General features: G+C 29.4%; 3 protein-coding genes across 4 annotated transcripts in view; 2 read left to right on the top strand and 1 right to left on the bottom strand.

The window, feature by feature from the left end:
• The first annotated feature begins 10 nt into the window (after nt 1–10).
• On the top strand, nt 11–6,154 carry LOC119613208 (muskelin). Of its 2 annotated transcripts, none has more exons than XM_037969153.1 (10): nt 11–497; nt 1,981–2,193; nt 2,254–2,449; nt 2,524–2,800; nt 2,863–3,464; nt 4,581–4,844; nt 4,910–5,217; nt 5,270–5,426; nt 5,593–5,737; nt 5,829–6,154. In XM_037969153.1, the coding sequence occupies exons 1-10, from the start codon at nt 223–225 to the stop codon at nt 6,083–6,085; spliced, it is 2,694 nt and encodes an 897-aa protein (XP_037825081.1). In that variant the 5' UTR covers nt 11–222; the 3' UTR covers nt 6,086–6,154. The 2 variants fall into 2 exon arrangements, with proteins under 2 accessions (XP_037825081.1, XP_037825080.1); XM_037969152.1 differs by having other exon boundaries at nt 54–497; nt 5,808–6,154.
• A 1,449-nt stretch (nt 6,155–7,603) lies between these two features.
• On the top strand, nt 7,604–17,971 carry LOC119613205 (ARF GTPase-activating protein GIT2). Its single transcript, XM_037969150.1, is given in 8 exon segments — nt 7,604–8,241; nt 8,307–9,010; nt 11,761–11,881; nt 11,950–12,035; nt 12,153–12,443; nt 16,682–16,902; nt 17,030–17,450; nt 17,527–17,971. Coding segments are annotated over 8 exon segments (2,322 nt in total). The 5' UTR covers nt 7,604–7,964; the 3' UTR covers nt 17,728–17,971.
• A 2,259-nt stretch (nt 17,972–20,230) lies between these two features.
• The window catches only part of LOC119613206 (snake venom 5'-nucleotidase), a 14,140-nt gene continuing 11,418 nt past the window's right edge, over nt 20,231–22,952 (bottom strand). The window contains 5 exon segments of the mRNA XM_037969151.1: nt 20,231–21,219; nt 22,166–22,260; nt 22,340–22,585; nt 22,668–22,847; nt 22,914–22,952. The exon segment at nt 22,914–22,952 is cut by the window's right edge and continues 860 nt beyond it. Coding sequence (XP_037825079.1) covers nt 21,144–21,219; nt 22,166–22,260; nt 22,340–22,585; nt 22,668–22,847; nt 22,914–22,952 — 636 coding nt within the window. The 3' untranslated portion in view covers nt 20,231–21,143.

The following is a 22,952-nucleotide window of genomic DNA, read 5'->3' as shown; positions in this document are numbered from 1 at the left end:
AGTTTGAATTATTTGCAAATAAATATAAAGAAGAAGCAGTTGACTGATTATTTTCGTATAAAAAAGATTTTGTTAAACAACAACGATTTTTTGCACTAAATTTAAAAAAAAACACAAAAACTCGACTATATATATAATACATTTTTTAAAATTAATATTAATAACAAGTGATAAAGACAATAATATTGCTAATCAATAAATATAATTTTTAAGAACAAAAGAATGGCTTCACAAATGAGCGATAATGGTAATACAACAACAACAACACCTACGCAGACAAACAACACCTTGATGAGCTATGGCGGTATCGGTGGCGGTGTCACCAGCAGTTCTTCGTCCACAATTTTTAGCAGCAGCACTGTGAACACTACACAAGAAACCGATATGTTGCCAGAATTGAAACCTCCTACAAAAAAGACTTTAAATTTGGAAGATATTGAAAAATTGCCCTATGAGATACATCGTTATTCTTCATTTTCCACCAACTATGTGCCAGAGTAAGTGCATCGGAATATAGTGAACGAATGGTTAAAAAGAAAACATGAAAATTAAGAAAATTTCATTTTATTTTTTATCTATGTAATTTGCATAACTTTCGCGTTTTATTTTCTTCTTTTGTAGCCATGTATAATAAGAACAAAAACAATTATGCAGCCTTGATTTACAGCTATTCTGTCTTTTTGTCCGTCCATCTCTGTGTCTGTCTGCTGCTGCTTCTGTTTTTATTATTTTTTGCTTGAATTCTTAAACAAAAACAAGTATGCAAAGTATTTAATAAAATAAGACAAAAATATAAGTAAAACAAAGAGGGAGTGAGAGAAAGAAGGTAAAAAAATTATAAAAATAAACAACAACTTAGGACATTTATAAATTTACATATAGAATTATTGTTGTTTTTTATTGTTTACGTTTATCGTAGATTTAAGAAACACAAATGCAGTGCTGTTAACTGCGCAGTAGACGGCATTTTAGTATCGTCGGGGCTTATTCGAAGGGAACCAAATAATATTAAAGTTTTTTTTTTCGTATTAAAACGGGAATGACCCTATATTATTAATGGGTATATTGTGAATGTTAGCTGAAGGCAGAGTTTAATAAAAAAATATGCTTTGCATAACATATTTTTCATAAGCCGGTCTTTAAATTCCGTATTTTATAATTTCGAAGTTAAACCGGAAAATCTGAGGGTTTTATGGGTAATCAATACTTTTCAATAGATTGATCTGTAAACTTACTAATATGTAGATTCATAGTAAGTAAATAGAGTTGGCAACAGGCTAGTCTATAGAGTAGCAAATAGCATCATTAACAGACTCGTCTATAGACTAGATTAGTGAATACTCTTTTATAGAGTAGTCAGTATACTAGTCTATAAAGGCAATAGACTAGTCTATAGAGTAGCGAATAGCGTCATTAACAGACGTCTATAGTAGTCAATATACTAGTCTTTAGAGTACCCAATAGACTCGTCTAAATGCTAGTCAATGTAATCGTCTAAATGCTAGTCAATGGATTAGCAACTAGTAAATAGACTCATCAATGGACTAGATTAGTCTATATAATCGATTATAGAATACATAGTCAATAGACTAGTCTATAGAGTAATCAATAGACTCGTCTATAGAATAGTCAATAGACTAGTCAATCGTCTCGTCTATAGTCTAGTCAATAGCCTCTTCTATATGCTAATCAATAGGTTCTTCTATTGATCCGTCAATAGAGTCTTCTATAGACTTCCCTGTATACTAGACCATAGCCTCGTCTATAGAAAATTCAGTAGACTCGACCATAGACTAATCAATAAACTAGTCCGCAGTCTTGTCAATAGACACGTCTACAGACAAGTCAATAGACACATAGTCTATAGATAAGTTAATAGACTAGTCCATAGATCAGTAAATGGACTTGTTCCATGACTAATCCATAGTGTACTTAATATACAGTTATATCCTACTATTTTATAACTTTCTTTTCTTCCAGAAATATACTAGTAGACTGTCCCACTGATCAGTCGTCACGCTGGTCAGCATTTAATAATAATCCACCTCAATATTTAACTTTAAAATTACGAAGACCTGCCATTGTTCGTAAAATAAAATTTGGTAAATTCGAAAAGTCGCATGTTTGCAATATAAAGAAATTTCGCATCTATGGCGGTTTGGATGAAGAACGTATGGTTCTATTGCTAGAAGGGTAAATATAATTAAATAATTAAAACAATTTTCATTAATTTATTTCCTTTCAACGCTGCAGGGGACTACGAAATGATCATATACCAGAAACATTTAGTTTACGCAGTGAAATTACCAGTAATTTACCCATAATGTATTTGAAAATTGTACCATTATTGTCGTGGGGTCCCACATTTAACTATAGCATTTGGTTTATTGAACTTTTGGGTCAGGATGATCCCATGTATACTAGTGTTTGTTTAAGGGATTATAATAAGGTATTTTAATTATATATGGATTATTATTTGTTGCTTTTCTTAATATGTGTGTTGAAATTTTTTCCTCCGGACAGCTGCGCGAGATGGAAATTATACGTTTATGTCTAAAGCACTTTCGGCAACAGGGTTATGAATCAGCTTTTAAAGCTTTACAAGAACAAACCCATGTAAGACTCGAACATCCTTTGATTACAGAACTGCATCAATGTTTGGTAGTTAATGGTGATTTTGATAAGGCAGAGAAATTCATTAGTGATTGTGTGGATGAGGGTTTAATGGATGATTATTTAAATCGTCAAGATTATAAACATGCTTGGCGTTTACAGCATGCCCAAGGCAGTAAACAACCAGGTAATTAGGAAATCTCTTATCTTATAATAAGTAAAACAAGTTTATGTTGATGTTGTTAAAAGGTAACCGTGGTGGCCACCAACTGGTTATGGATTCTCAAAAACGTCTTATTTATCTGTATGGTGGCTGGAATGGCTTTCAAGATTTAAGTGATTTATGGGTATTCGATATACGCAACAATTGTTGGACTCAACTTTTCGAACATACCGAACAATATAATGGTCCCACACCAAGATCATGTCATAAAATGGTTTTCGATCCTGTAAGCAAAAATATTTTCATGCTCGGCCGTTATTTGGACAATTCCATACGTACTACAGAATATATAAAAAGTGATTTCTTTTTGTATGATACAAGAGCTCGCACTTGGTTGCAGATATGTGATGACACTAGTCAAGTAGGTGGTCCTCAGCTAATGTATGATCATCAAATGTGTATTGATGTGGATAAGCGAACAATTTATGTGTTTGGCGGTAAGATATTGACACCACGCAGTGTTAGCGCTTCAACCTCAAGTGAACCCGAGTATTCGGGTTTGTTTTCTTATCATATTGCTACGAATACTTGGAATCAGATTTTGGTAGATTGTCATCATCCTACGGCCTCTCAACCGGAGGTGTTGTCTATAAAATCGCGCATAACTCATTGTATGGTGTTTCATAATGTGAGTATAAATTTGAATTAAGAATTTTCGAAAACGAGTTCGAATTCTCGAACGTAAAAACATTAAAAATTCTTGTAATCTTGAAATTATTTTAAAATCTTTTAAGTTCGTAATTGAAAAATGCAAGAAATGAATCCTTATGATTTGGAGATTATTTTAGCAGTTTAAAAAATTTTTCGATCATAAGTTCGAATTTTCGAACATACCTTAAAAAGCTTGTATTTTGAAGTTATATAGAAATTACATTAAAATTTTGCCATATTTTAAACAAAATTTAAGTTCGAAAATGAAAAATGCAAGAAATTGGACTTAATTTCAGAAAAAAATATGTTTTTATGGATCGTAATGATTTGGAGATTATTTTAACAGTTTTAAAATTTTTTCGAACATAAGTTCGAATTTTCGAACTTACATTAAAAAGCTTGTGTTCTAAAACTACATTGAAAACACTTTAAAAATTCATGATAATCTTGTAATTATTTTCAGAATTTGTAAGTTCGAAATTGAAAAATGCAAGAAATTAGACTTAAATTCAAAAAAAAAAAAAGATATATTTTTATTAATCTTATGAATTGGAGATTATTTTAATTTTAACACTTATAAAAATTTTTCGAACATAAGTTCGAATTTTCGAAAATGAGTTCGAATTTTCGAACATACCTGACAAGGTTGTATTCTGAAACTATTTTGAAAATACTTTAAAATTCATTAAAATTTGGTGATTTTGTTCAAAAAATTTTATGTTTATGTTAAATTTAGGAAAAATGATATTTTTATAAATCATTATGTTTTGGAGATAATTTTAGCAGTTTAAAAAATTTTTCGAACATAAGTTCGAATTTTCGAAAATGAGTTCGAATTTTCGGATATATCTTAAGAAATTCATATTCTGAATCTACGTCAAAAATACAAATCCAAGAATTTTTTGAATTCGAAAATTTTAATCGATTTCTATAGTTGTAAAAATAAGGTTTTCGAACATAAGCTCAACTTTTTCAAAAATTTTATGAAATCGGATGATTATTTTAACATTGCAAATTATATAAATTCTTTTAAAAAATTATTCAAAATTAAGAAAATTATCAATTTTTATCCAATTTGTTTGCGAAATTATAGAAAAAACGTAAACTTTACATTTATGGAGGTCAACGGGGCAAAGAAGACATACACGATTTCATAACATACGATGTCGATAATCAATCATTAGAATTTCTAAATAGAAATTCAAATGGTGGACAAACCGCCGGAACAATAACATCAGCAGCAGCTGGTGGTTCCAATGCTAATAGTGCTACTAATAACGATGGTAAAAGTGAACCATCACCGGTAGCTCTTAGGGCCACAATCGATTGTGAACGTAATGAAATTTATATTTTCTCAGTAAGTTCGAATTTTGAATTCTAGCTTTATAAGAGAAATTTTCAGATTCGATTTTTTTTTTTCAGAGTTTAAGTAAAATTAAAGATCGTCGTGATGTTCCCAATACACCAGATGCCTCCAATTCATTTTGGGTCTATTCCTTAGATACTCATACTTGGTCTCGAATCTATTCGTGTCGTTACAATTACACCAATTCTACTGCAACAGATGATGTTCACAATAAGGATAATATGTTAGAACCTTGTCCTCGTTATGCTCATCAATTGGTTTATGATGAAGTGGCTAAACTTCATTATCTTTTTGGTGGTAATCCGGGTAGATCTACTACTCCTCAACTGAGATTAGATGATTTTTGGATTTTAGAATTGGAAAAGTAAGTTTAAGATAAAAAATTATAGAAAAATTTTAATAATTATTGTTCTTAGACCGAAACGTGATGAAATTTTGAGACATTGTCGTTTTTTGTTGCGTAAATTACACTATGAAGAGATGGCCAAATCGGATCCTTATAAAGCTATGCAATTCTTAAGGCAACATATAGCTGAAGTCATTGATCATAATAATAAAGAACAATTGAAAAATGTTAGTAACAAACAACAAAAACATAAGAGTAATACATAGAGAGGAGACTCAAACAATAACAAACACTAAAAAAATGTTGCAGAGTTTCCCTTCTATGTCTTACTCTATGTAAAACTCCCCTTTAGATCAACAAAATAATGTAAAATTTCTAATATTTATTTCCTAGTTCCATAAATTAGCTTCATTGCTTTTTAAAATTGATGATGATGTCGAAATGGAACAGCCTAATTTAGATACATTACCTATAGGTGCTGGAAAATCTTTAGCCGAATCTAGTTCAGACATAACTTCATCTTCAACTAATGAAGAAGGTAAACTAAAACAACAAATAGCACTCACAACAATTTAATAAAAAAAAAAATAAAAATAAAATCTATATAGATATTTATACAAAATCTGCAGATGCTGCCAGTGATCATACACAAGCTACTGAAGATTTATCTATGGAATCCTGTGAAAGTTCTACTACATCTTCAGGTATATCAGATGCTGCCTCTTCCTATACAGCTTATCGCAAATCGGGTGGCAAACGTTCACGTAATGATTTCATTTATGATTTACGTTCTCGTCGTTCGTTTCTATTCAATAAACTGGTGCAATTAATGCCCTCAAATATGGTACAACCGGAACGCAATCTAAGTGATTTTGCTACAATATGAATTTCTTACAAAAAAAAAAAAAAAAAAAAAATATTTCGTTTAAACTACTGCTACAACCTACTGGATTTCCTCTCTAAATATATAATTAATACTTTTAAAAAGACTTTAATATTGTAATTTTTTAAATACTGATAATTGTTTGTTTGTGTGATTTTTTACATTATTATTTTTTGGCGGCTTTATTTGGAAATTTATGATTATTTTGATTTACTTTTATTATTTTTTTTATTATTTTATTTTTTTTTTCATAAAATATGTATTTTTAAGTTTTAGTGAAAGTATGAATTTGTGTGATATTTAACTAAATAATTATAAAATTTGGCAAATAATTTGTATCATTGTTATAGGACCTTTACTCGATTTTTATTTAAATTTTAGCTCAATTAAATTCAAAATTCTAAAATGTCTAACATTGTTAATTAACTTTAAGTAGAATATTTTTATGTAATAAAAGAACAATTTTTTTCATATTTTAATATAAATTATTAGTTTTTTTTTTAAAGCTGAATAGACTTGCGTTGCAAAATTTGAAGAGGAAAGGGGGTTGAAAATTATTAAAGAAAAAACTATTATACACAAATGTTTCAATAAAAGTCTATAGTCTAGTCTAAAGTCTATATTTTAGTATAGTGTGTTGTCTATAGTCTATGCAATAATCTAGTCTATAATCCATTCTATAGTCTAGTCTATAGTCTGTTCCAAAGTATAGTCTTTAGTCTAGTCTATAGTCTAGTCTATAGTCTAGTCTATAGTCTAGTCTATAGTCTAGTCTATAGTCTAGTCTATAGTCTAGTCTATAGTCTAGTCTATAGTCTAGTCTATAGTCTAGTCTATAGTCTATTCTATAGTCTAGTCTATAGTCTAGTCTATAGACTAGTCTATAGACTAGTCTATAGTCTAGTCTATAGTCTAGTCTATAGTCTAGTCTATAGTCTATTCTATAGTCTAGTCTATAGTCTAGTCTATAGACTAGTCTATAGTCTAGTCTATAGTCTAGTCTATAGTCTAGTCTATAGTCTAGTCTATAGTCTAGTCTATAGTCTAGTCTATAGTCTTGTCTATAGTCTAGTCTATAGTCTTGTCTATAGTCTAGTCTATACTATAGTATAGTATATAGTTAGTTTGAATGGAGGATCTATATATGTACACCAAATCCGAAGAAATACACCTGGGCCTCTATCGGACCTGTTGTGCGCTTCTTAAACAGTGCCTCAGGTGGGAATCGAACCCACCACCTCCGGTCTACCAAACTAGAACACAAACCAATATATTCCATAGTCGAATATATTGTCAAGTCTAGTCGGTTAATTGACTTATTATTAATAAAATTTATTTTATTTATTATAACTCAATAAATATCGGCTTTTTCTAACTATATCTTTACGATTTCATCCGACTTATCGATTTTTTTTTTACAAGTATCAGTGATCTACAAAACAAAACTATACTTTTTTCCTAACCCTGACATTTACTCATGTTATCATTACAGTATGAATGAAATTTTGCCAGACGAAGAAGAAGAAAATATAAACGCGAGTGAAAATTTTCATAATTTTATGATAATTGTGCTAAAAAATAATTAATATTAAAAAAACGATAATAAAACTACGAAACATAATTACATAAAACTGTAAATAAAAAACTTTTAAATTAAAACTTTTAATTATCCAATACAATCCACCAAAAAAGGCAGACGGAAAACATTTTTGTTTCCATTTACATACAACAGATACTAACTTCTACTCCCTTCACATAATGATTGTGGGTGTTTTCTGTAAATGCAATTGAATAGAAAACAGAAACATCAAGTGTTGCAACATACCTCATAGTTGTTGTAAAGAATTTTATGGTTTTAATTGTTTTGTGTAAAAGGGCATGAATGTGTTTCGCCAGCAGTGTTGTGGAAGCGCATAAAAAGCTATTTATAGCAAACGCGGGTGGTGGCAATAGCAACAGTGGTAGTGGCAGCGGTAGTAGTGCAGCAGCTAATGACAAGCGGGACTCCTTGAGTGACATTAAAGGTATACGCAGCGATAAGCGTGGTAGTTTGAGTGGCGCGGGTGGAGGCAGCAATAGTAATAGTTTGAAAAACTCGAAAATGTCTCGTAGCAAAACACGTATACAAACGGAAGTGTGTGGTGATTGTGGGGCATCAGGTATTTAATATAAGAAATTAAGTTTGGTTTTATATAATAATCATAATGACATGACGTTCTTTTAGATCCATCTTGGGCCTCCATAAATCGAGGCATACTTCTGTGCTCTGATTGCTGCTCTGTACACCGCAGTTTGGGTAGACACATATCCATAGTGAAATCTTTACGTCAAGGTACTTGGGAACCTTCTGTTTTGAATTTTGTCAATTCTTTAAATGCTCACGGTGCCAACAGTGTTTGGGAACATCATTTATTAGATGGTACCACTTCATCTGGAGCTAAGGGTTTACCTCGTATACGTAAACCCTCACCCAAAGACCCACTACATCCCAATAAATCTGATTTCATTAAAGCCAAACATGTACAATTGGCTTTTGTCTTGAAGCCCAATCTACAAGATACCGACGATGACATCACTGGTGCTAATTTAGAACATGAACTAAGTAAACAACTGCATGCCAGTGTACGTACCAGTAATTTAGAGACTTCGTTACGTCTTTTGGTGCAGGGTGCTGATCCGAATTTCTTTCATGAAGAAAAACGTTCGACACCTTTACATGTGGCCGCTAAATTTGGTCAGGCTTCACAAATTGAGTTGTTAATTGTTTATGGAGCCGATATAAATGCCATCGATGGCAATGGTCTAACACCGTTAGAGGTGGCAAAAGCCAATAATCATACATTAATTGCTGAACGTTTGCTAGATGGCATGTATGAGGTCAGCGATCGTATTATTATGTTTTTGGGTGGCAAGAAACCAGATCATACGGTATGTTAATTAAATAAATATTAATTAATAATGAGTCATGACCGTTTGTGTGGGGTGTAGTTTTGCAAATAATTAATAGTGATAAAATGCGTAATTGGTGATAAAATTTTACGTATATGTATTTTGAAATTTATATCCTACACCATATCAACGGAGAAGGTTTCATGAGTTTGTAGACATGTTTAAAACTAGACTATAGACTAGACTATAGACTAGACTATAGACTAGACTATAGACTAGACTATAGACTAGACTATAGACTAGACTATAGACTAGACTATAGACTAGACTATAGACTAGACTATAGACTAGACTATAGACTAGACTATAGACTAGACTATAGACTAGACTATAGACTAGACTATAGACTAGACTAGACTATAGACTAGACTATAGACTAGACTATAGACTAGACTATAGACTAGACTATAGACTAGACTATAGACTAGACTATAGACTAGAGCTATAGACTAGACTATAGACTAGACTATAGACTAGACTATAGACTAGACTAGACTAGACTATAGACTAGACTATAGACTAGACTATAGACTAGACTATAGACTAGACTATAGACTAGACTATAGACTAGACTATAGACTAGACTATAGACTAGACTATAGACTAGACTATAGACTAGACTATAGACTAGACTATAGACTAGACTATAGACTAGACTATAGACTAGACTATAGACTAGACTATAGACTAGACTATAGACTAGACTATAGACTAGACTATAGACTAGACTATAGACTAGACTATAGACTAGACTATAGACTAGACTATAGACTAGACTATAGACTAGACTATAGACTAGACTATAGACTAGACTATAGACTAGACTATAGACTAGACTATAGACTAGACTATAGACTAGACTATAGACTAGACTATAGACTAGACTATAGACTAGACTATAGACTAGACTATAGACTAGACTATAGACTAGACTATAGACTAGACTATAGACTAGACTATAGACTAAGACTATAGACTAGACTATAGACTAGACTATAGACTAGACTATAGACTAGACTATAGACTAGACTATAGACTAGACTATAGACTAGACTATAGACTAGACTAGAGACTAGACTATAGACTAGACTATAGACTAGACTATAGACTAGACTATAGACTAGACTATAGACTAGACTATAGACTAGACTATAGACTAGACTATAGACTAGACTATAGACTAGACTATAGACTAGACTATAGACTAGACTATAGACTAGACTATAGACTAGACTATAGACTAGAACTATAGACAGACTATAGACTAGCACTATAGACTAGACTAGACTAGACTAGACTAGACTAGCTAGACTATAGACTAGACTATATACTAGACTATAGGACTAGACTAGCTAGACTATAGAATAACTATAGACTAGACTATAGACTAGACTATAGACTAGACTATGACTAAATAGAGACTAGACTATAGACTAGACTATAGATAGACTATAGACTAGACTATAGACTTAGACTATAGACTAGACTATAGACTAGACTATAGACTAGACTATAGACTAGACTATAGACTAGACTATAGACTAGACTATATACTAGACTATAGACTAGACTATAGACTAGACTATAGACTAGACTATAGACTAGACTAGACTATAGACTAGACTAGACTATAGACTAGACTATAGACTAGACTATAGACTAGACTATAGACTAGACTATAGACTAGACTATAGACTAGACTATAGACTAGAGACTATAGACTATAGACTAGACTATAGACTAGACTATAGACTAGACTATAGACTAGACTATAGACTAGACTATAGACTAGACTATAGACTAGACTATAGACTAGACTATAGACTAGACTATAGACTAGACTATAGACTAGACTATAGACTAGACTATAGACTAGACTATAGACTAGACTATAGACTAGACTATAGACTAGACTATAGACTAGACTATAGACTAGACTATAGACTAGACTATAGACTAGACTATAGACTAGACTATAGACTAGACTATAGACTAGACTATAGACTAGACTATAGACTAGACTATAGACTAGACTATAGACTAGACTATAGACTAGACTATAGACTAGACTATAGACTAGACTATAGACTAGACTATAGACTAGACTATAGACTAGACTAGACTAGACTATAGACTAGACTATAGACTAGACTATAGACTAGACTATAGACTAGACTATAGACTAGACTATAGACTAGACTATAGACTAGACTATAGACTAGACTATAGACTAGACTATAGACTAGACTATAGACTAGACTATAGACTAGACTATAGACTAGACTATAGACTAGACTATAGACTAGACTATAGACTAGACTATAGACTAGACTATAGACTAGACTATAGACTAGACTATAGACTAGACTATAGACTAGACTATAGACTAGACTATAGACTAGACTATAGACTAGACTATAGACTAGACTATAGACTACTAGACTAGACTATAGACTAGACTATAGACTAGACTATAGACTAGACTATAGACTAGACTATAGACTAGACTATAGACTAGACTATAGACTAGACTATAGACTAGACTATAGACTAGACTATAGACTAGACTATAGACTAGACTATAGACTAGACTATAGACTAGACTATAGACTAGACTATAGACTAGACTATAGACTAGACTATAGACTAGACTATAGACTAGACTATAGACTAGACTATAGACTAGACTATAGACTAGACTATAGACTAGACTATAGACTAAACTATAGACTAGACTATAGACTAAATTGAAGATTGCAAGAGGACGTTTGCAATTAGTGCCCAATAAAATGTTCGAAGAACTTGTTATGGATCTATACGACGAAGTTGATCGTAGAGAAAATGAGGCCAGTAAGTTAACAACTACCACTATAAAGTAACAAAATATCAAATATAATAAAACCTCTTCTACCCAACAGTATGGGCTACATCCACCATGAACGGTGAAAATGTTGCAGTGCCATTTTTACCAGCAAATCCATTTTTAAGTGCCACACGTAATCAGGTAGGGGAATAAAGATATATTTATAATTTTTACTAAAAAAGCTTTGCCACAATATTAATTTAATTCCTAAAAAAAATTAATTTTTTTAAATACAATTTTGTTGTTGTTTTAATTCAGGGTCGTCAAAAGCTGGCACGTTTTACTCGTGCTGAATTCAATGGCTTGTTAACGGATGTTTTAATTGATGCACGACGACGTCAAAATATGGCAAATCTACGTCCACTAGATGGTCCCTCTTCGTCTGCCAGCATGCCAAATAATAACAATAATGCTTCTGGCTTTTATAATATTAATAATATTTCAACAACTGGCGGTGATTATCATGATCCAAATCTATCAGATGATGAACCTATATATGATCCAGTTGCCGATGATGATTATGAACCAATGCCACCTATAGCACAGCAGGTAAATTTAATGCGTCAAAAGATCTTAAAACTCAATAACAGTTTTGGTTAAATTTTATAATATATTGTAGTAAAACTTATAAAATACTTACATATGTACTACTTTTCAATTGCTAATTGTGCATAAAATGCATACATACACATAATGATCTAAACTATTTTATATTAAAAAAGCTCAAATAATCATCATAATATTTTAATGAATTTAGCAATTTATAATTTATAAAAAAATACTTTTTACGGAACAACTAGAGCAATGTTTTGTTTTATTTTCTTGCTTTTGTTCCCTCAAAAAAGTTCTAGTTGTTTAATTTTAGTAAAACCATCATATACTTAAAATTAGATTTAGTTTAAAACAAAACAAATCATATACATCATATAGCAATTTAAAAACTTACATACAAACACCCACACAAGTGTAGGACAATGTTACAATTGACTTTGTGCATAAACTTGAAAATAAATGTTATTGTAATTTAGTAACTATAAACGCGACATAACGTTATGGTCGAATCGTCTAAAAGAGTTTCTTTAGCGTTGCATAAAAAATCTCCAATATGGCGTTGTTATTTAAGAATCGTTTACGCTATTTGTCGTTATAAAAAAGATCTCAAAATTGTTAGAGATTAATTTAAGTTTTATGTGTTTTTAACATCTTTCGGACTTTTTTCGATTTATAATGATTAATTTATGTGTTTGTGAATTTAAGAAAACCCCACATCATAATCGTTTGGTTCTTAAATGGATTGTGGATGATAGAAGGATAAAGGTTTGGGGACTTATAAGGACTTGAGTTCCAAAAAATTTCTATAAGAGAAATTTTATCGAAAATTTTTTTAAAAAGTGAAAATTTATCGAAAATTTTGTTTAAATTTTATCGAAAATTTTCTATAAAAATAGAAAATTATCGAATGTTTTCTTTAAAAATAGAAAATTTCCTATAAAATTTTCCATTAAAATAGAAAATTTGTTGAAAATTTCCTATAAAAATCGAAAATTTATCGATAATTTATAGAAAAGTTTATCGAAAAGTTTTTATAAAATAAGAAATCTTATCGAAAATTTTATATAAAATACCAAAAATTTACCAAAAATTTCCATAAAAATAGAAAATTTATCGAAAGTTTTCTATAAAAATAGAAAATTTATCGAATGTTTTCTATAAAAATAGAAAATTTATCGAAAATTTTTTTAAAAAGTGAAAATTTATCGAAAATTTTGTTTTAAAATTTGAGATTTTATCGAAATCTTTTAGAAAAGAAAATATTTTTAATTTTCTACAAAAATAGAAAATTTTTTTATAAAAATAGAAAATTTGTTGAAATTTTTTTGTAAAAATAGAAAATTTGTTGAAAATTTTCTTTAAAAATAGAAAATTTGTTGAAAACTTTCATTAAAAAATGGAAAATTTGTTGAACATTATCTTTAAAAATAGAAAATTTGTTGAACATTTTCGTAAAAAATAGGAAATTTGTTGAAAATTTTCTATTAAAATAGAAAACATATTGAAAATTTACTATAAATATCGATAATTTATCGAAAATTTTCCATAAAAATAGAAAATTTATCGAAAGTTTTCTATAAAAATCGAAAATTTATCGAAAATTTTCTTTTAAAATCGAAAATTTTATATAAATATAGAAAATTTTATCGAAAATTTTCTATAAAAATAGAAAATTATCGAATGTTTTCTATAAAAATAGAAAATTTATCGGAAGTTTTCTATAAAAATAGAAAATTTATAGGAAGTTTTCTATAAAAATAGAAAATGTATCGAAAATTTTCTATAAAAATAGAAAAATATAAAAATAGAAAATTTAGAGAAAATTATCGAAAATTTTCAATAAAAATAGAATATTTATCGAAAATTTCCATAAAAATAGAAAATTTATCGAAAATTCTCCATTAAAATAGAAAATTTGTCGAAAATTTCCTATAAAAATCGAAAATTTATCGATAATTTCTACAAAAATCGAAAATTTTTCCAAAATTTTCTATTAGAATCGAAAATTTTATATAAATATAGAAAATTTTATCGAAAATTTTTTATAAATATAGAAAATTTATAAAAATAGAAATTTTATCGAAAATGTTTTATAAAAATAGAAAAGTTTATCGAAAATTTTTTATAAAATAAGAAATCTTATCGAAAATTTTATATAAAATACGAAAAATTAACGAAAATTTTCTATAAAAATAGAAAATTTATCGAAAATGTTCCATAAAAATAGAAAATTTATCGAAAGTTTTCTATAAAAATAGAAAATTTATCGAAAATTTTCTATAAAAAACGAAAATTTATCGAAAATTTTCTATAAAAATTAAAAATTTATATTTATAAAATAGAATTTATAGAAAATTTTTTATAAAAATAGAAAATTTATCGTAAAATTTCTATCAAAATAGAAAATTTATCGAAAATTTTCTACAAAAATAGAAATTTATCGAAAATTTTCTACAAAAATAGAAATTTATGGAAAATTTTCTACAAAAATAGAAATTTATCGAAAATTTTCTACAAAAATAGAAAATTTATCAAAAATTTTCTACAAAAAAATAGAAAATAAAAATAAAAATAAATAAAATAGAAAATTTATCGAAAATCTTCTATAAAAATAGAAAATTTATCGAAAATCTTCTATAAAAATAGAAAAATTTTCTTAATTTTTCTATAAAAATAGAAAATTTATCAAAAATTTTCTATAAAAATAGAGAATTTATCGAAAATTTTCTATAAAAATAGAAAATTTATCGAATGTTTTCTATAAAAATAGAAAATTTATCGAAAATGTTCCATAAAAATAGAAAATTTATCGAAAGTTTTCTATAAAAATAGAAAATTTATCGAATGTTTTCTATAAAAATAGAAAATTTATAGAATGTTTTCTATAAAAATAGAAAATTTATCGAATGTTTTCTATAAAAATAAAAAATTTATCGAATTTTCTATAAAAATCGAAAATTTATCGAAAATTTTCTATAAAAATCAAAAATTTATCGAAAGTTTTCTATAAAAATAGAAAATTTATCGAAAGTTTTCTATAAAAATTTATCGAAAATTTTCTATAAAAATAGAAAATTTATCGAAAATTTTCTATAAAAATCTATAATTTATCGAATTTTTTCTATAAAAAAAGGAAATTTATCGAAAGTTTTCTATAAAGATAGAAAATTTATCGAAAGTTTTCTAAAAAAATAGAATATTTATCGAAAGTTTTCTATAAAAATATAAAATTTATCGAAAGTTTTCTATTAAAATCGAAAATTTGTCGAATTTTTTCTATAAAATTTTTTTAATTTTTTTTTAATTTTTTTTTAAAATATTCTATAAGAATAGAAAATTTATCGTAATTTTTCTATAAAAATCGAAAATTTATCGAAAATTTTCTGTAAAAATCGAAAATTTTCTATAAAAATCGAAAATTTATCGAAAATTTTCTATAAATATAAAACATCGAAAATTTATCGAAAATTTTCTATAAATATAAAACATCGAAAATTTATCGAAAATTTTCTATAAAAATCGAAAATTTATCGAAAATTTTCTATAAAAATCGAAAATTTATCGAAAATTTTCTATAAAAATCGAAAATTTATCGAAATTTTTCTATAAAAATATCAAATTTATCGAAATTTTTCTATAAAAATAGAAAATTTGTCGAAAATTTTCCATTATAAAATAAAATTTAACGAAAATTTTCCATTAAAAAATAGAAAATTTATCGAAAGTTTTCTATAAAAATCGATAATTTATCGAAAATTTTCTATAAAAATCGAAAATTTGTCGAAAATTTTCTATTTTGTGGAATCTAAATGAGAAGCATCAAAGTCAATTGTAACAATCACTGCTCCACATTTTTTTAAAATCATTTATATTTAAAATACATAATACTAGAGATTTGCAGACAGACATTTAAAAGTTTTTGCAATAAATTTTTTAATAGAAAAAAACAATTTCTATATTTTAATATTTTAATTGAAATTCTCTTTTGATAATGTACTAAATATACAACTGTAGTTTAAGTCAATTAATAATAAAAAGCTTTTACATATATTAAAAGAAAATAAACACCGTTTTAGTAACAAATTATTTACCATTAATTAACACTTTTAGTTTATTTAGAATTTAGTTAGTTTTTATTTTATTTAATTATTTATTATTAGTTTTTTTTAGTTTTAATTTCTTAACTTTTATTATTTTATATTTTCGTTTCTTTTTTCGATTTTTTTTACTTTAAGGCTATTGTACATCAATCAGCCAAACCAAACGATGAAATGACTAATTTTGAAATGGAGACTTTACGTAAACAAATCAATGAATATGTTAGCGAAATCAATCAATTAAAGACTGTTGTACAAAAGCTATCGAACGAAAATACCGAATTGAAATCGAAATTTTCCACGGTGCAACAACAACCATCGAAATCAGCCTCAAATAATAGTGTCTATGATGAACCATTGTGAGGAAGTTAATTATTATATTTATTCATTTATTTACTATTTTAATTTGTTTGTTTTATTTTCTTTTTATTTATTATTTTTTTATTTCTTTTATTTTCATAATTTGTTTGAAAATACTTAAAAAAGACGTATTGAAAACACTGAAAATGATCATGAACCCCATTCTTTGCCTGAAGGCTTAAATGCAAGTTTAGGTACTAATAACAGCAATCCCGGGGCAGCAGCAGCAACATCCGCCTCGTCCTCTTCATCGGCTACAAATTCACAACAATCAACGATTAAACGACCAGCCAGTATGTATGAACGACGTCTACAGCCTAGTTTAACGAAAACAAATGCTGATACACGCAATACCACCTCTATGTATCAAATGGCTGCCGATAAATCCTTTACCGAGGAAGTCAATCAAAAGACAGACATTGTAACGCATCGCCTTAAAGAGCTAATACATTCAATGCAGGATCCGAATAATCGTGAAACTTTAGTACCCTGTGCTGAGCGCATTCGGGCCGCTGTTTTGGAATTAATTAATGTTTTCACCACACCGGTAAGTAGTAAAACATTTCTGATTTCTGATTATACATATCTATGAAAATTATCTTATTTTTCATTCTCGCTCTTAGACCAATTGCAATGAAACCATACGTGAAACTCTAATGCAATTGACGCGTAATAATATTTTAATACAACATAGTTGTGAAAATTTACGCAATTCATTCGATACGAATGATAAAACCGCCATTGAAAAATATACAAAGGATGTACGTGAATGTGCGTATTATATTGCCAGTGCCACAAAAACTTTAGTTTTACAATTGGAATGAGTTGTTTGTATGTATTTTATAGTTTAATTAAGACTACATACAAACATATTTTTACAACAAATTCCTTAACATTAATCCCATTATGAACTTTTTGTTTTAGCATTTAATTATATTGTTTAACATTTATTTTAAAATTGATAACGTTTTTTTTATCAATCTGTATTAACGAACACAATCCAATAACGTATCAGTTTAAAATTAATATCGAAATTCGAAAAAACTCAAAAAAAAACGAAAAAAAAAACATTAACATGTTCTTCCAACGATAACAATTTTAATATGCCTTAAATAAATGAAATAATTTATATAAAATTTCAAAGGACTAAATATTTTTTTATTTGCGAAAGTGAAAAGTTTAACTGGATCAGTTATTCTTTCGGAATACTGAACTTGTTACGGAATATTAGCCTATCGTAGGTTAGTAGCATGTGTTCTAGTTTGGGAGACCGGAGGTTGTGGGTTCAATTCCCACCAGAGACACTGGTAAAGAAACTCACAACATTCCCGATGGATAGATAGATAGATAGATAGATAGATAGATAGATAGATAGATAGATAGATAGATAGATTAGATAGATAGATAGATAGATAGATAGATAGATAGATAGATAGATAGATAGATAGATAGATAGATTAGATAGATAGATAGATAGATAGATAGATAGATAGATAGATAGATAGATAGATAGATAGATAGATAGATAGATAGATAGTAGATAGATAGATAGATAGATAGATAGATAGATAGTATCGATAGATAGATAGATAGATAGATGATAAGATAGATAGATAGATAGATAGATAGATAGATAGATAGATAGATAGCTAGATAGATAGATAGCTAGATAGACTAGATAGATAGATAGATAGAGAGATAGATAGATAGATAGATAGATAGATAGATAGATAGATAGATAGATAGATAGATAGATAGATAGATAGATAGATAGATAGATAGATAGATAGATAGAAGATAGATAGATAGATAGAATAGATAGATAGATAGATAGATAGATAGATAGATAGATAGATAGATAGATAGATAGCTAGATAGATAGATAGATAGATAGAGATAGATAGATAGATAGATAGATAGATAGATAGATAGATAGATAGTAGATAGATAGATAGATAGATAGATAGATAGATAGATAGATAGATAGATAGATAGATAGATAGATAGATAGATAGATAGATAGATAGATAGATAGATAGATAGATAGATAGATAGATAGATAGATAGATAGATAGATAGATAGATAGATAGATAGATAGATAGATAGATAGATAGATAGATAGATAGATAGATAGATAGATAGATAGATAGATAGATAGATAGATAGATAGATAGATAGATAGATAGATAGATAGATAGATAGATAGATAGATAGATAGATAGATAGATAGATAGATAGATAGATAGATAGATAGATAGATAGATAGATAGATAGATAGATAGATAGATAGATAGATAGATAGATAGATAGATAGATAGATAGATAGATAGATAGATAGATAGATAGATAGATAGATAGATAGATAGATAGATAGATAGATAGATAGATAGATAGATAGATAGATAGATAGATAGATAGATAGATAGATAGATAGATAGATAGATAAGATAGATAGATAGATAGATAGATAGATAGATAGATAGATAGATAGATAGATAGATAGATAGATAGATAAAGATGTAGAATTTTCATCACAACTAGTAACCCGAAGTGCTTCAAATTCGGGTGTAAAACCTATGAAACCTATGAACTACATCTAATCTTATTTTTAGAAGCAGTAAAAATCCGATATTTGGATGTCAAAATAAAACACATTCTCTTAATGACACGCTTATGTAAATTTCACTACTCTTTCACCAAATCTTGATGTACTTCAAATAGGTTATTTGTATTGAATTTTCCACATCTCTTTCCTCACTTTTAACTGGGGTTTCATTTGTAAGGAAATATTGGGTTATTTTAAAATGTGATTAAGATGTAGTTTGTAAAGTACGACATCAATTATTTTTTGCTGGGAATCTTTAATAAATAAAAATGCCAGAGTTTTCTTTTTTTTTTAACTAAAAATATCTGTTAGCAGATATATTTATGATATCTTTATTTATATTCGAATATTTGTTCTGCTTTTGTTTTTATTAATTTCTTAATTTATTTAAGAACTATTAATATTTTGTTTTCATTATCTGGTTATTAGTTTTGTCTTTAAATATCGTCTTAAACATTGCATTTAGTTGTTATTAATAAATATATACGAGGGTTACAGTTATTTACTAAATATTATTTATGTTTTAATACGAGTGAGTATATTATATATGTATGTTGTATATGTATGTGGGTTTATATAGTATGTATGTTATGTTTTTTTTTCATTATGTATGTAAATAATTTAAATTTCTCTAATAATAAATCAAAAAAATATATATAATAATAATTCAGTGCTAAAATTCTTTTCAAAATGTGCATTGCAAATATTTAAAATCATTTAATTTTTTTTTTCTAGTTTTTGTTTATCTATAACAATCTTTGTTATTTACTTACTTACATTCATTGCTAGCGTTTAGTTTTATTTTTTTATTTTGTTTAAGTTTTTGTATAAATAATTTTGTATTAAAGCTTTTTTTCTTTTATAACTAATATCTGTTTAGTTTTGTTTCAGTTAATATCAGTTTTACTCATTAAATAGTTTGCTGGATATAAGTATTATATTAAAAGAAAAGTATGTTTGCATTGTTTATAAAATTAAATGAAATTTGAAAAAAAAAGTTAGGAACTTTTTCATGTTGATGAAATGTTAAATTAATCTTCAATCGTTTGCATATTTTCCAACAAAATTTTGTTTAAAATCCTTAAAATGCAAATATACTTTCTTATAACTGTTTTAAAATTCGAAATACTTTGCAAAACTATATAGAGTTTTATTGAGTACATAGTTTGTTGTTTAGTTTAATTTATACATTTAATTTTCTCTAAATTAAATTAGTGTTAGTATTTATAATAAAAAAGGCATAGTTATTTTTTGTTTTCTTTTTCTTTTTTGCGTTTAAGTTATAAATAAATTCTTTGTTTTTTTTTTCTATAACAATAATTTTTATAAAATTATAATAAAATTAAGAACATTAACAATTACGCGGGGGTCAAACATTTATAAGGACTGGAAATAAAATTATTATGTTAAGAAGAAATGCTATTTTAAAAATGTTAATTTAGCAATTTGCGCGTTTTCCGTTTTTACGTTTGTTATTTTTGAGGTTATAAATTCTAGTTTCAAAACTATGAAAAGTTTTGGTTTCTGTTCTTTTGAGTTTAGTTTATACGAGGAGTAATAAGTAGTGTACGTTAGCAGTTAATTTAGTGTTAATGGAATTTAATTTTATTTTTATACAATTATTCGAATTAAATTTATTCATCTTCGGCTTCGGTGATGGTGGAGTTTTTAATTGAAGTCTCCTTTTTCATGAGTAGTTGGTTGGTAATGCTGGAAAAGAGAGGAAACAGAGAGGGGGGAAGGAAAAGTGAATGGGGGGGGGGGGCAGAGAGGGGAAAAGAGAAGCGAGCGAGCGAGCGAGCGAGCGAGCGAGCAGCAGCGAGCGAGCGAGCGAGCGAGCGAGCGAGCGAGCGAGCGAGCGAGCGAGCGAGCGAGCGAGCGAGCGAGCGAGCGAGCGAGCGAGCGAGCGAGCGAGCGAGAGCGAGCGAGCGAGCGAGCGAGGAGAGAGCGAGAGCGAGCGAGAGAGCGAGCGAGCGAGCGAGCGAGCGAGCGAGCGAGCGAGCGAGGAGCGAGCGAGCGAGCGAGCGAGCGAGCGAGCGAGCGAGCAGCGAGCGAGCGAGCGAGCGAGCGAGCGAGCGAGCGAGAGAGCGAGCGAGCGAGCGAGCGAGCGAGCGAGCGAGCGAGCGAGAGCAGCGAGCGAGCGAGCGAGCGAGCGAGCGAGCGAGCGAGCGAGCGAGCGAGCGAGCGAGCGAGCGAGCGAGCGAGCGAGCGAGCGAGCGAGCGAGAGCGAGAGGAGCGAGCGAGCGAGCGAGGCAGCGAGCGAGCGAGCGAGCGAGCGAGCGAGCGAGCGAGCGAGCGAGCGAGCGAGCGAGCGAGCGAGCGAGCGAGAGAGCGAGCGAGCGAGCGAGCGAGCGAGCGAGCGAGCGAGCAGCGAGCGAGCGAGCGAGAGAGCGAGCGAGCGAGCGATCGAGCGCAGCGAGCGAGCGAGCGAGCGAGCTAGCAGCGAGCGATCGATCGCTAGCGAGCGAGCAGCGAGCGAGCAGCGAGCGAGCGGAGCGAGCGATCGAGAGGAGCGAGCTAGCGAGAGACGGATCTATCTATCTATCTATCTATCTAGCTATCTATCTAGCTATCTATCGAGCTATATATATATGATCTATCTATCTATAGATCGATCTATCTATCTATCTATCTATCTATCTATATCATCTACTACCTCATGATTTGTATGCGTATTATTCTATGTTGTATTTTGGGTGCCAATTGACAACTGGCCTGTTCTAAATCATCTAAGGAAGCACGACGTAACATCTAAAAGAAAAATACAATAAAAAATAAACAAAATATTATTCAACATCAACATCATATTAAAGTGGAGGTTTTCACTTACTTTTGAGCAATTTGTATTTGATAAATCTATTGATTTAGCTTGATGACCAGCTGATAATTTGCGTATGGGCGAGGGACCATCCAATTCTAAATTATCTAACATTTGCACCATACTGTGACGGCGGGAGAGTGTGACCAAGGATTGTCGATGCTTAGTATGATGGCCACCTTTGCCGGTGCGTAAATTAATTGCTTTAAAATGATTTTGTACTGTTAAACCGAGTTCGGGGCAGGAATCATCATCCATCTAAAGTTGTAAAAACAAATATAATAATTACACATCTATTTGAAGAGCTACATTGTAATATAAAAAAAAAACAAAAACCTACCAATACTTTAGCATCCTTAAACATAGTAAAACCATCACAGCCATTATAAATATAACTTTTAATACAGATTTTATATCTCTGCTGCATATTTAAATATTCATCTCCCACTTGTACCAATTGTGGATCCACTCGTTGTCCAGGTGGTTTGGTGGGATCAAAAGCAAATACTACTCCTGAAACCTATTAAAAATAAACACTTTATATATTAGCACTTGATATTAAGTTTGTTAATAATTTTTAGTTTACCTGAGGAAATCTACCCTCAAGTTTAGGATAACCCGATAC

This window comes from Lucilia sericata, unplaced genomic scaffold, assembly GCF_015586225.1.
Source record: "Lucilia sericata isolate MDLA Ls3-8-SP2 unplaced genomic scaffold, ASM1558622v1 Contig002011F_arrow, whole genome shotgun sequence".
NCBI classification, from domain to species: Eukaryota; Metazoa; Arthropoda; class Insecta; order Diptera; family Calliphoridae; genus Lucilia; species Lucilia sericata.
This window is presented reverse-complemented; position numbering and strand designations above follow the sequence as displayed.

Excerpts from the sequence above, each read along its gene's own strand:
- LOC119613208 (XM_037969152.1), top strand. The coding sequence starts at position 223 with ATGGCTTCACAAATGAGCGATAATGGTAATACAACAACAACAACACCT. Across the intron at positions 2,450-2,523 it reads GTTTAAGGGATTATAATAAG|CTGCGCGAGATGGAAATTAT; the intron begins GTATTTTAATTA and ends TCCTCCGGACAG. Across the intron at positions 3,465-4,580 it reads ATTGTATGGTGTTTCATAAT|AAAAAACGTAAACTTTACAT; the intron begins GTGAGTATAAAT and ends GCGAAATTATAG.